Below are 14,249 nucleotides of genomic sequence, written 5' to 3'. Positions count from 1 at the left end.
AAGAAGTCATGAAATTGATTTGGAACAATAAGAATCTCAGAATAGCAAAAACAATCCTTAACAAGAAAAGTGAAGCAGGAGGCATCACAATACCAGACTTTAAATTACACTACAGAGCTGTAGTAACAAAAACAGCATGGTTTCAGCACCAAAACAGACAAGAAGACCAATGGTACAAAATAGAAGACAAACAGATGCATCCACATACACAGTTCTCTTATACTAGACAAGGCAGCATAAAACTACACTGGAGAAAAGATAGCCTCTTTGCAAATGGTACTGGCAAAACTGGACAGCTGCATGTAGCAAAATGAAATTAAACCCATATATGTAACTCTGCACAAAACTCAACTCAAGTGAATCAAGGGCCTAGGCATTACACCAGAGACCCTGTACCTACTAGAAGAAAAAGTAGGCCCAACTCTCCATCTTATCAGCTTAGGAACCAAATTCCTCAACAAGACTCCTAAAGTGCAAGAAATAAAATCAAGAATCAATAAATGGAATGATATCAAACTAAAAAGCTTCTTTACAGAAAGGGAGATAATCAAGAATGTGAACAGAGATCCTACAGAATGGGACAAAATCTTTGTCACTTGCACCTCAGAAACAGCATCAATTTCCAGGATATACAAAGAACTCAAAAAACTTAACACCGAAACCAAACAAATGAAACAAAAATCAGAACCACAAACAAATAACCCAATCTATAATGGAAAAGGAACTGAACAGTCACATCATAGAACAAGAAATATGATTGATCAGTATATTGATCAATAAATATATGAAAAAATGTTCAACATCTATAGCTATTAGAGAAATGCAAATTAATACTAAGCTGAGATTCCATCTCACTCCAGTTGAATGATAATTATAAAGAGTACATGTAACATTAAAATGTTGGCAAGGATGTGGGGAAAAAGGTACACTCATACGTTGCTGGTGGAATTGTAAATTGGTGGAACCACTGTGGAAAACAGCATGGAGATTCCTCAGAAAACTTGGAATGGAACCACCATTTGACTCAGCTATCCCACTCCTCTGTTTGTACCCAAACGGCCTTAAATAAGCACACTACAGTGACATGGCCACATCTATGTTTAAAACATCTCAATTCACAACAGCTAAGCTATGGAACCATCCTAGGTGCCCTTCAACTGATGAATGGATAAAGAAAATGTAGTATATATACACAATGGAATGTTATTCAGCCATAAAGAAAAATGAAATCATGGCATTTGCCAGTAAACGGATGGAAATATCATGCTAAGTGAAATAATCCAATCTGAAAAAAAAAAAAAAAACAAAGGCCAAATATTCTCTCTGATGTGTGGAGGCTAACAACAAGGGAGGATGAGGAGGGTGAGGAGGGATGAATAGTTTGTTGGATTAGACAAAGGGGAATGAAGGGAATGAAGTGGGAGATGGGAATAGGAAAGGCAGTAGAATGAATTAGTTGTAAATTTCCTGTGTTTATGTATGAATACACTAACAGTGTAACTCCACATTGTGTACAAACACTAGAATGAGAAGTTATACTCAGTGTATGTAAAATATGTCAAAACACACTCTACTGTCATGTGTATCTAAAGAGAACAAATAATTTTTTTAAAAGACCAACATCACTGCTGTTATTTCATTTAACCAAGCGAAACTAAATTCCCTTGGAGTTTCTAGATCACTCACAATGACCACAAGCTGCCCCATGGCTTTGGAGGCAAACATCTTCCCCTCATGGTCTTGTCTACATATCATAAGAGCAACAGTTGTCTGGTGACCCTTTGCCTCTCTAGGACTTAGATGCTCTGTAAATACTGATCACTTCAACTGCTCCCCACAGCTACCAAAGTCTGATCAGGAGAAGATAGAGCAAGAACTGGACCTCTGGTGTGTTTCATCTGCAGGATGGCATGGCTTCCCCATGCTTAGTCCCTTACTGGGTATCAGAGGGGGTCACTTCCCACCAGCCCCTTGGCTAACTGAAGCCCTAAGAATTAACCTAGAGGACATAATGGGAGTCACAGCAGGGACATCTGCTCTCATGCCCTGTGCACATTCCCCTCCTCAGTGATTCCCGCCCAGACCACCCCATTTGCAGTAGCTCTCTCCCACAGAGTCTCCAGTTCCCTTTTCCAGCTGATTGTTTTCACTTCACATTGATCACTGTTCAATATGTCATATGATTTACCTATTTGTTATGTATTGATCACCACCATTGTCCCTAGAATGATCTTAGCTACACAGGGCAACTCCTTTGCCTCTTTTATGCCCAACACACTGCAAGTTTCTTTAACAGTTCCTGGCACACTGTAGGTGTTCAATCAATGTGTGCTTATTTTATGAATTTCTCAATGCAACACCCGCTGCATTTCAGACGTCTATTTGAAATGCAGAAATTTTGTAGAAATGGCCACAGGTTGATTTCCCATATAGAATACTTGGCAGAACAAAAGCTATTTGCCAAATATAGGCAGGAAGCAGAAGAGCCCAGGAAAAAAAAAAACCCACAAACCATCTTTCCCTAACCCCACCATTCTCTAGGCCCATTTGCAGAAGTTGTAGAAACTGTGTCAATCAGGCAGCATATGCCAGATTTACTGATTTCACTTACAAATTACAACTAGGCAGAGAGAGAGAGAGAGAGAGAGAGAGAGAGAGAGAGAGAGAGAGAGAGAGAGAGAGGAGAGAGAGAGAAGAAACAAGATCAAAATCCTCCTTGGGTGTCTAGACCACTCATGATTAATTAAGATTTACCAAGCCTTTGGAAGCAAAAAATCTGCCCTCCCATGGTCTTATGCTACACATCATTAAAACAGAGTCAGGTCCCAGTGTTTGAAGATGGGTGGTTGAACCATGAGCTCCGGATCAGACTATCTGTATCCAAACCCCAGCCCTAGCACTGCTATTGAGTGACCACAGAACTCCTGGTACTTCTGTTTCTTATCTATAAGGTGGGGTGACCAGAGTGTCTGCTGTGGGTATCATGATCACATGACAGAGAGTTGTACAGCATCTCAAGAGAGTCTGGCCCATGATGAGTGATCAAAGAATTGAGATTTATCACTCAGCAGATTTCCTGAGTCTGGAGCCTTCCACTGGCACCCTATGATGTAATAAGGGTAAGGACATTGTCACAGCCTGTGTCAGTCAACTTTTCATTACTGTAAGTAATACCTGAGACAAATCCACTGATGAAGAGAAAAGCAGGATGACAGCTCACAGTTTTAGAGGTTTCAGTCCAGCATAGATTGGCCCCAAGGCTATTGGGCCTGTGGGAGGTAGGAAATCAGGGTGGAGAAGGCAAGATGGTTGAGGACCTGTACCTCAAGGCCAGACAATGAGAGAGAGAGAGAGAGAGAGAGAGAGAGAGAGAGAGAGAGAGAGAGAGAGAGAGAGATCACTCCCTGCGTGGCCTTGAGGTCTTGGGGGTTCAGGAGTTATGAGGACTTAAACATTGATCCTCTGGAGAGATGCTCTGTGAGCTGAAGTATTATAATATACAAGTCATTCTTGTCACTGCTGTTTGCAGCATCAGCTGATGTGATGCCTCTGGCCCCAGCTGCAGGGGAGGCCTCCCAGAGACAGAGCTCAGGACCCTTGGTCTGGGCTCCAGATAATGCCCTGTCCTTGCCATTGGTGGCAGAGTTTGTGTTTGTCCTGAGTCCCTGGGAGTCCAAGGGCAGAGCTGACCCAGGGGCCCGGACAGAGGAGTCTCCCCAGACAGTGCTCACTCACCTGTGAGTCCCAGCAAGAGGGTCAGCAGCAGGACAGGACAGGGACACTGGGGCCGGGAGGCAGGTGCAGACATGGTGGAGCCCTGAGGAGCCTGCTCTGTCCCAGTGTCTGTCCTGGGGAGATCCCTGACTCTGCTCTATGGAGGGAACTGACACCTGCCTCCCTTGTTGCAAGAGGAAGTGACTGTGGCAGAGTGACAAGCAATTTCCTCCAAAATTGTGAAGTAGAAACCAGGAGCACAGACAGCAAAGGTTAAGGGTCTCTCATGCTGCATGTTTAGAAGGAACTGGACAGACCTCGAGGAACAAGACAAGACTCCTTCCCCTGGGGCCTGGGCTGGCTCCATATGACCCTTCATGGTTAGTTGGGCGTTAGTGATGGTCAATTTGGGAGTCCCAGGACAAGAAAGGTGAGCCCCAGAATCCTGACCCTGAGACCCTGGTGTGACTGGCTGGTGGCCTCACTCTGCAGCAGCCTCACTAAGCGCTACTCAGCAGAGGGAGGAGGAGGGGCCTGGGGCCTGCTCAGTGTGAAGGAGGGACTGGTCATTTCCTGCAACGGCCACGGATTTTTCTCTTTAAAAGATTATAGTTACCCGTAATAGTTGGTTCATCCTGACAAAACCATACATGCATGGAGTTTGGTATTGGTTCCGGGTCCCCTTTTCCCTCCCGTCCTCACACCACTTGCCTCCTCCTTCTTGATTTCTACTAGACTTTCTTTTGCTCATCTCTTCATTTTATTTTTGATTGTTTTTAAAATTTATATATACAGATGAAATTCCCTGTGGGATATTTATACTTGCACTTATCATGATTTTTAATGGCTCATTCCACATTTCCTCCCTTTCTCTGTCCCTCCCCTCTGACTCTTGATCTCCTTGTATAACCCTGACCTTTCCTGTGCTTTATCCTATCTTTTCTCCTTCTTTCCCTTATTTAACTCTAGCTTCCACAGATGAGAGGAAACTTCCCAAGTCTGATTTTCTGAGTCCGACCTGTCTCACTTAACATGATGCTCTCCATTTCCGTCCATTTTACCAGCAAATGCCCTAATTTCACTGAGGATAATTCCTCTGTGTATAAAAACCAGAGTTTCTTAATCCGCTCATCTGTTGGCAGGAGCCTGGTTGATTCCTTAGTTTAGCTGCTGTGAACTGTGCTGCTATAAACATTTAGGTGGCTGCACTCCTGCACTGAGCTGGTTTTAGATCTTTTTGAAAAACACCAAGGAGTGGGATGGCGGGGTCACGTGGTGGTTCCCTTCCTAGTTATTTGAGGACTCTCCATGCTGCTTTCCTGAGTGGTGGCCTTCACCACTGTGTGAGTTACACTTTACTGACATCCTCGCCAACACTTATTATTATTTGTACTCTTGGCATTCGCCACCTGACTGCAGTGAGATGATACCTTAGTGTAGAATTGACTTATATTTCCCTGACGACAAGCAGTGTTCAACATTTTTTCATATACACATTGGCCATTTGTGTTTCTTTTAATGTTTCTGTTTGATTTTTTGGACCATTTGTTGATTGGGCTACTATTTTTATTGTGATTTAGATTGAATGTATTTGAGGTCTTTACATATTCTGAATATTAATCTCCTGTTGGGGAAGTGGCTGGCAAAGATTCTCTCCCATTCTGTACAATCTTTCTTCGTTCCCTTCATCATTTCCTTTGCTGTGCACAAGATTTTAACTGATGGAATCCCTCCTTATTGATTCTTGGTTTTCTTTCTTGCACTTTGGGGGGTTTTGTTAAGGAAGTTGTCACCAGGATCTACATCATGGAATGTTGGCCCTATGTGTTTTTTTTTTCCCTAGTGGTTGTAAGCTTTCTGGACTAATTCCTGTGTCTTTGATTCATTTTTATGTGACTTTTATACAAGGTGACAGGTATGGATCTGGTTTCATTTTCCTACATATAGGCAGCTATCCAGTTTTCCCAGCACCATTTGGTAAAGAGGGTTTTTTACGAAATGTATTTTGTCAAATGTCAGATGGCTGTGAGCATGTGGGTTTGTCTCTGTGCCTTGTATTCTTTTCCATTGGTCTTCATGTCTATTTCGTGCCAATGCCATGCTGTTTTTGTTACTGCAGCTCTGTAGTATAATTTAAATTCAGGCACTCTGATGCCCCCAGCATCATTTTTCTTGCTCTGTAGTGCTTTGGATATTCTGAGACTTATTCTTCCAAATGCATTTAAGACTTTTTTTTTCCAATTCTGTGAAGAATGATATTGGCATTTTGATGGGGATTCCACTGAATCTGCATATTACTTTTGGTAGTATGGCCATTTTGAGATATCAGTTCTGCCTAGGAAAGAACATGGGATGTCTTTCTATCTTCTAAGGTTTTCTTCAATTTCCTTCTTCAGTGTTCTGTAATTTTCATGGTAGAGCTCTTTTACCTCATTGGCTAGATTAGTTCTCATGACCCTTTTTCTTTCTTTCTTTCTTTTTCTTGAAGTTTTGTGAATGGGTGGTTTTTCTGATTTGTTCTGTGGATGAATTTGTTCTTTGTTTTTCATTTTCAGTTTCATTAATTTTGGCTCTAATATTATTCTAATATTTCCTATCTCCTCCTGTTTTTTGGGATCAGTTATTCTTTTTCTGAGGATATGAGGTACAGCATAAGCCGATTTATTTGAGATCCCTTTATTTTTTTAAGGTAGGCACTCAGAGCTGTAGATTTTACTCTCAGAACTACTTTCATAGTGTCCCAGAGAGTTAGATATGCTGTGTCTCTGTTCTCATTTGCTTCTAAGGATTTCCTGGTGTCTACTCTCAATCCCTTTTGGGTCCAGTCTATATTTAAAGAATAAGCAACAGAGATGCAAGTGCAGTGAGGACAGGACACGTGGAAATGCTGGAAGTGAGATTAAACTGGACACAGGCGGAATCAGCGTAGAAGTAGCTGTCCTTGGTGTGTGGACTCATTTCCCACATGGGGACTTGCCTTTGGCAGACAGAGGAACCCAGTGAAGGTGATGTTACCCACCTATGCGAGGGGAGTGGTGGTGCCCAAAGGGTGGTGGTGCCCAAAGGGTGGTGGTGCCCAAAAGCTTGCTTCACATCTTCAATTAAAGAGAACCAGGCTGACATGGTGGAAACTCCCTGGATAAGTTTTTACAAAGCAATAAAACTCTAATGCTCAGTGTTCAATGTTTCAAATCACTGTGCACTAAGCACTCATTTTATTATTGTTTTCATTTCCCTGTATGGTTAAGATGAAAATTGACTGATATTTTAGGTTTTTAAAAATATTTTGACAAATCCTGCAAAGGCAGAAGAACAATCATTATTTTTCATGACCACTGTGGAGATGGCTTCCCAGGGTTTCAGTTTCCAAGGTCCTTTTTACAATCCTGCTCTTCATGGAGAGTGGTGACTGCCTTTATCCAGGACAATAGTGTTGTTCATAAGTGCTGAGGGAGAAAATCAATCGGATTAAGAAGAACTTTTTTTTTTCCTGGGTTTGAGGACACAGAGGAAGGAGAATAATTTCTTCTTATTAAAGCAGAATGTTTCATGTGAGAACCTCAACAAGGCTGGGGAGGAGGGGTAGGCAGGAAAAAGATGGCTGAATGACTCTTGAGAGTGAGGACTTGGGATGCTTGATGGCCAAGCCCAAGGCAATGGAGGAGAGCCATCCTGATGTATCAGGTGAGGCTTGCTTGTCACATCTGGGGAGGTGTCATGAGTTGCTGCCCAGAGGTAGGTCCCATGACCCTGCTCAGGATGATGAGTGCAGACTCAGCCATGGGACATCAAGGACTAGACAGAGGAGCAACAGGGGCCTGTGGGCTGGTGTCCTTGGGGGAGGCATGTGGAGCAGAGGCTACAGAGGCTTCTGGGCAGCTCCTTCTCTCAGGCTGAGCACCATGGAGCAGGGAGAAGGTGGCAGAGACGGAGGGTCCCAGGCAGCAGGGAGTGATGAAGGATCTGTGGGAAACATGTCCACATTCAGTTATCTGCTCACGATTCGTGAGAGTCTCCTTAGAGCTAGGAGGTCCTGGTGTGGCCGTCCTGGGATGCCTGTGGTGAGTGAACCAACAGCCCCAGGTTAGGACTCTGAGTCTCTCCTGTGTCCTTATCCCCTTCCCTCTCCATGCAGTGGGCCACATTGAGGGTCAGAAGTAAGCACCCTGAGAGCAGCCCACCTAGGTCTTCTCAACATTGTTTCCTGCCCCTGGAGGCCTAGTGGTGGACTAATCTAGAGGTGGCCTCCAAGGCTCACACCCAGTCTGATGCCCCTCATTGCACCCCCTCAGCCTGTATTCTATGGAGCCTTAGGACTCAGTGGACACCCAATGCCAACCCTTCACCTCCTCATCTCCTGCACACCCCACAGACTACCTGAGACCCCACAGAAGTTGCCTGAGTCCTGAGGGTGCTGAGGGGTGTGTGCCTGGTTCTCTAGACCCACTGACTCTGCAGCTGGGCACAGGTGGGCTGGCACTCCCCCTGGCCCTGCCTGTGGTGCACCCTCCCTCCTGGGGACTTACAGTCAGGACTTCTGCTTCCTGTGGACATAGACGGCAGAGACACTGACAGCTAACAGGATCTTGAGGCCAAATAACAGGGCGATGAGGTGTGAAACTAGTGTAAACATCACTGCTCCTGAAAATCAAGGGACAAGAGGGGCTCTTAGAGGGACTCCTAGATGTCTCTTCCCAGAAAACTGCACTTGCCCCAGGTGAGGCTGTGGGGTCCCAACAGAGTTGTGAAACTTGAGCACACACATGCTGTCCTGGCTGCCAGAGTCAAGAGATTCCTCATTCCCACTCGCCCAGTCTCAGGTCCCAGGGTGTGCTACCTGAGCAAAGGTGAAAATGTGTGCTCCGTGCACACTGCCCACCCAGCCATGCTGGTTCCCTCCATGAGCCTCACCATCCTGCGCAGAGGGATTATCATCTCCTCTTGTAAGGAAATGGATTCCTGGCGAGTTTATGGAGGGTCACCATTTACTGGAATCCAAACAAGAGAAGTCCCCCCTCCCCTTTAGCCTTATATGGTGATTCCTGAATTCAAGTTCTTTAGACCCAGAGAGTGATCCAGTGTCTCTGGGCCATGAGAACAATTTTCAATGAACATGCGCACGGGATGGGAGCCGTTCCATGGTGAGAGAGGAGAGCAAGCCTGCCCGCTTAGTACCGTGGGTGAGCTCAGTGACACTGTGTCTCAGGAGAGCATTCTAAGGAGCCTGCTAAGGAGGTGCAGTCTGCAGCAACGAAATCACTGGCTGGGAAACAGTCTGGTGAATCAAGGAAAAGGTTCTCATACTTGGGAGGGGCCTCAGTCTCCAAATAGCAGACCTCCCCTCCAGTGCTATGTCACCTGAAGTCTTTCTGTTGGACACACAAAGCCAGATCCTGGCAAGCAGACCTGTGGGGTCTTTGCATTTTTACCATTAGTCATTTTTGCTTTTAAGATGATGCTAACAAAGATAGAAAAATTTTTTAATAAAGAAAGAAATGCTTCCTTGTCCTTAAGAAGGAGAGGACACTTCACCCTGGTGCCCTGCAACAACAGCCTGTGCTCCAGGCTGAGTGGTGCTCTCGACTCCCCCTCAGTGGAGGAGAGCTGCACTCCTGCCCCCTCCTCCCTCTAGAAGGCACCAGCATCAGAGCCTGCCTGAGCAGGGAGTGGAAGGCCCCGCCCCTCTCCTCCCCTGAAAGCAGCTCTGGGGCTCCTCTGGCTTCTGTGGGGGCAGCTGAGCTGCTGCTTCTTCTCTCCTCAGGTGGGAGACACCCTGATGTTGATCCTGAGAACATTCCAGAAAGCTCCCTCATCCCCTATGCCCATCACAGAGGGCACTTCCTATGGAAACCCAGCTCATAGTAGAGTCTGGGAATTGGATTCTATAATGTGAGTTTGAACCTGGGACTCATCAGCTGGCTGGTGACATGACCCCAATGCTGGGGGTCAGTGGCACCTGAGCAGGCACTGGTCTGTGTTGAGGTGCCCTTGTTCACACTTCCACCAGAAGTGAACTTGTTTAACCTCAGGAAGGGAATTCTTGGCATCTGGTGCTTGAACTTCAATTGGGAAATGGCTGTTATTAGGCTCTGGCTTTGGAGGGCTGGTTCTGCACATCAGTCCTTTGGGGAAAGACGATGAGAAGCTAAGTGTGAGGTGTATTGAAAATTCCAATATGGAATGGAGGCTGGACAGAGGTCCACAGGGTAAGGAGGAGGGAGAGGCCCTGAGGAAGGAGAACAGAGAAGTAGGTGGGTGGAGAGACAAGAGGCAGGACAGTAAGACAGGACGGTCCCCCTCCCTCTCCTTCTTCTTTAATGTCTGTTGAAAGATCCATGGAGAGATGGACCCAGGTCTTCACAGTGGAGACTCTTGGGATGATTTCAGGGGACTTAATCTATATTTATAAACTTTTGAATTATTCTATAATGATTAGGAATACTACCTTGAGAGAGAGAGAGAGAGAGAGAGAGAGAGATAAAAAAGACCCAGCTGACTGGAGTGGAGACTCCACCAGGGAGACATCTTTTTTGTTTTGGGTACCAGAGATTGAACCCAGGGGTATTTAATCACTGAACCACATCTACAGCCCTTTTAATATTTAATTTAGAGACAGGGTCTTGCTGAGTTCCTTAGGACCTTGCTAATTTGCTGAGGCCGACTTGGAACTTGTGATCCTCTTGCCTCAGCCTCTTGAGCTGCTAGGATTAGACACCTCACCTGGCCAGGAGGTGTCTGTACCCTGCTTTTTCTGGTTACCTTGACATTTAGCCTATGGCTTCTGGAGGTGGCTGGCTGCCTGTCATGTACCACCTGGCAGGTGAGTACCATGTCACCGCTCTGGGCACATGAGTTCTCCAGGAACCCACTCATGTGGTCACAGGTCCCATCCTTGTTCTATGGGATAGCTGAAGTGTGGACGACACATTTCCATTCTCTAACCAGGTCACATGCAAGCTCTGGGGATAGAACTTCTTTGCCTGGCAGGTGATAGTCACCTGGTTCTGTGTCACTGTGTATTTTTTGGTGACCTCCACAGTGGAAAGAAAGACAGGTAGAGGGGGAGGACAATTAGAATTGACATGTGTCAGGTGAAGAAGGCAAGAGGCGGCTGCCAGGACAGGCCCACCCCCCCTTCCTCCTTAGTGTCCCTGTTGAAGGCCCCATGAGATGTGTGCCCAACCCTACAGAGGAGACCCTCAGAGTGTGGGTGTGGGGAGCTGACTAAGACGCTGCTGTGTTCCCAGGCTCTGGGTGCCCTGTGGGAAGGAGGGGTCACTGCTCTCACATCACAACACACAGAGTCAAGATGAAGTTTAAAGCATTCAATCAGCTGGGAGAGGGCTCACCAGGGGTTGCTCCCTGGGATCAGCAGAGACCTTCAGGGTGTAGTTCCTGGTGGTGGCTGGCTGCCCGTCATGCTCCACCTGACAGGTGAACGTCACATCCTCCCTGTGCACAGAGGAGTTGACCAGCAGCCAGATCATCAGGTTGAAGGTCCCGTCCTTGTTCTCTGAGCGGGTCGAGCCTGTTTCTGTCCTGGACACATTTCCATTCTCCACCCAGGTCAGCTGTAGGCTCTGGGGGTAGAAGTGCTTCACCTGGCAGGTGACGTTCACCTGGTTCCCTGCCATGGTGGGCTGTGGGATGACCTCCAAGGTGGGTGGAACTGAAACAGCACAGGGAGAAGCTGTGACCTTATGGCACAGACAGCTGAGCTCCTCCCAGCAGGGCAAGGGCCTCCTTCGGGAGAGGGCCAGGCATGCAGAGGGGCTCAGACACTGGCGGTTTGCACAGGAGTGAATCACTAACCACAGGGCCTGCCACCACAGTGGCAAGTGACCCCTAAGGGTAAAAGTGAGTGATGTTGACAAGCCCAGCTCCTGGCCTGCAGGAAGTGAGTACAATAGATGAAACCTCCCTGCACGTCAAGGCTCGGCTCTGGGAGGAGCTCAGTTGTATTAGTTGCTGCTGGTCAATGAAATGAAGCCACCAGCACATGCTGGCCACAGGACAGGAGTCCACATGTGATGGCAGGTGGCAGCACTGCTGGGAATTAGAGCCCAGGCCACTGAGGTCCTGGAGCAAAGGCCCCTGGGGAGCAGCAGGCTGGGTGGCCAGTGTGGGCTGAGGTGGGGAGCAGGGTCCTGTACCTCGGATGGTGTCAGACAAGTTGGCAGTCCCATGAAGAAGGCTCCCCTGTAGGGTGACGTGGCCCACCACACAGATGATCTGAGAGTGGATGTCCCTGGGGGCCAGGGTCACCAGGGCTGTGCTGGATACACTGTAGGACACACTTTCTCCCCTGGGGTCCACGCTGGTCTGGGTGTGTGAGAGCTCCTTCCCATTTTTGAACCACTTGAGAGTGATGTTGTTGTGGGGAGGAGCCGTGGGACTGGCAGGTGAAGCTCACTGTCTGCCCATGTGTGGCCCTGGTCACAGGACCTGATACCCTCGGGGGAGAAGGTCTGGCTGTGAAGGGGATTGACAAGTCAGGTGATCAGGAGGCCACCTCTGACCACAGCGAGTGACACTGTGAAGACCCTTCCTAGACGTTGCTTTGTTGTTATTATTATTTGCTGTCCTGGGGTCATCCTCAGGTGCATGCTGAACGTCTGCACTGTCACTGGGCTACATCTGTTATCAGGACCATGATGCATTTCTGAATCCTCCAATAAAGCTCTCTGGGTGCTGTGCTTATCCCTGTTGGTGTCCCTACCCTCCCGAGTAGGCAAGCACAGCTGTCCACCAGACGGTGAGGACCTGAAGCCCAGGAGCTGCTCCAGGGCTGAGGTCATAGCTTTCCTCAGCACCAGGGCTCAGGGAGGAACTGGGGACCTGTGTCTCCCTTTCTTAACAACTGATTCCTGCTGGCCTGCCCTGGAAAGATTGGCACCCAGGGGAGCCATTTATAGAAACAAATGCAGGGGACAAATGGCACCAGGACACCACCATGAACATGGGAACAAGGCTGGGACTTGGCCCAGTGCCACATCAGTGAAGTGGGAGTGTTGCAGTTCTCCTCCCAGGACACACTGGTCACAGCTGGCCTTGGAACATTTGGTAGATGCTTCTGGGAACAAGCAAATGCTGGGCATGTTGGCCCAAGTCTGTCGTCTCAGGGACTGGGGAGGCTGAGGCAGGGGGATTGCAAATTCAAGGCCAGCCTGAGACACTACTTGCCTCAAAATAAAATATAAAAAGGGTTGGGGATGTAGTTCAGTGTAGAGTGCCATGATTTCAATCCTCGACCAAAACTAAAAAACCAAACAAATGAAAACAAAACAAACCCAGGTACTTCTTTTCCAGACTTATTCTATGCAGGGCTCGACCACAGGTGGTTATGAATTCACCTCGATTGTTCCTCTTTTGACAAATATGCCATGGTCTCTCCTGGGCCAGGACTGAATTTGAGATGGAGAGGAGGAAGGATCCTTTTTTGAATCTGGTCTTCCCTGGGTCACTTTGCATTGAAGTCAGAGGTCACTGAGAGCAGAGGAAGTTGCAGGGTTAAGTTCATAACTGATGGCTAATCATAAGAGATGCAGACCAGGCCTCTGAGCAGGTCCTGAGGGCACTCAGGTGAGAGGATGAGCAGGACATTTGCCTATGGCTGGATCCTCAGATAGGTCTTTTAGTGTCTCCAAATTGCTCATCACCACCCAGCACCTTCTACAGTTGTGACCAGCAGCAAAAATCATGAAGGTTTGTATCAGCAAATATTGAGCTCCCTGCCTGACATGCACCCAACACTTGGAGGGCACAATATGAAGGTTGTCACTGAAGAAGTGGAGTTACCCAGATTGCAGCAGCCTGGACATCCCTACAGGTGTTAGGGACTCTAGTCATTGGCCACTTATCAGGAGCTGTTCAGCATCCTGATGCAGGCTTGAGCCCTTGAAGTCTCTCAGCTCTTGATACACACCTGCCACATGAGGGGGTCCTAGTGAGAGATGGAGATGGTTGGCCAAGGGCACAAGGGTGGGGAGAGGGAAGAGAGCAGATTCCTGTCATCCACACTGGAGGACAAGGTAACACTTGTTCTTTTTGTACTGAGCCTCAGTGTCCCCTTCTATAGAGAGTTCTTTTTTTTTTTAAATGTATGTTTTACTTGTAGTTGGATACAATACCTTTATTTCACTTATTTATTTTTATGTGGTGGTGAGGATCAAAACCATGGTTTTTCACGTGTAAAGCTGTCACATCTCCAGCCACTATAGAGAGTTCTTAAAAGCACCACCCTGCAAGATAAGGATGAAGGCAAGGGACAGTGCTGGAATGGAGTAGGTGCCCAATAAATGGCATCTGTGGCTGCTATTGTCACACCTTCTAAAACCACACATTCATTGTTCAGCAACAAATGCAGTGGGGACCCCAGGAACAGTCTCCATCCTGTTACTGCAGCTGCCAGGAGGACCCCAGTGAGAGGAGGAGCAGACACCCCACCCTCGTGATGGTGCTCCACCTGTTTTCTTGTCCCCCCACCAGAGACTGAGAGTCTACCCAGGGCCTCAGGCGTGCTCAGCAGGCATTCA

At 47.3% G+C, this 14,249-nt stretch overlaps 2 protein-coding genes across 4 annotated transcripts in view; both read right to left on the bottom strand.

Annotated features, from left to right (window-relative positions):
* Window positions 1-3,680: 3,680 nt before the first annotated feature.
* Window positions 3,681-14,249, bottom strand: part of LOC124085372 (signal-regulatory protein beta-1-like) — a 43,087-nt gene continuing 32,518 nt past the window's right edge. For 2 of the 3 annotated variants that reach the window (XM_058575479.1, XM_058575481.1), the window contains exons 3-4: window positions 8,241-8,355; window positions 3,681-7,677 (exon numbers count right to left, since the gene is read on the bottom strand). In XM_058575479.1, coding sequence (XP_058431462.1) covers window positions 8,243-8,355 — 113 coding nt within the window. In that variant the 3' untranslated portion in view covers window positions 3,681-7,677; window positions 8,241-8,242. Of the gene's footprint in view, window positions 7,771-8,240; window positions 8,356-14,249 lie in introns of all 3 variants that reach the window. The other variant, XM_058575480.1, reaches the window with a different exon arrangement.
* Window positions 10,870-12,614, bottom strand: LOC131423772 (signal-regulatory protein beta-1-like). The gene has a single exon (XM_058575483.1). It carries the CDS (start codon window positions 11,346-11,348, stop codon window positions 11,040-11,042), a length of 309 nt encoding a protein of 102 aa, XP_058431466.1. The 5' UTR covers window positions 11,349-12,614; the 3' UTR covers window positions 10,870-11,039.

This window comes from Marmota monax, unplaced genomic scaffold (genome assembly GCF_021218885.2).
Source record: "Marmota monax isolate L192 unplaced genomic scaffold, Marmota_monax_Labrador192_F-V1.1 WCK01_AAM20220418_F8-fsc00014, whole genome shotgun sequence".
NCBI lineage: Eukaryota > Metazoa > Chordata > Mammalia > Rodentia > Sciuridae > Marmota > Marmota monax.
Note: the sequence above shows the minus strand (reverse complement) of the source record. Positions and strands in the feature narration are given on the sequence as shown.

Coding starts and splice junctions, on each gene's coding strand:
- LOC131423772 (XM_058575483.1), bottom strand. CDS start 11,348: ATGGCAGGGAACCAGGTGAACGTCACCTGCCAGGTGAAGCACTTCTAC.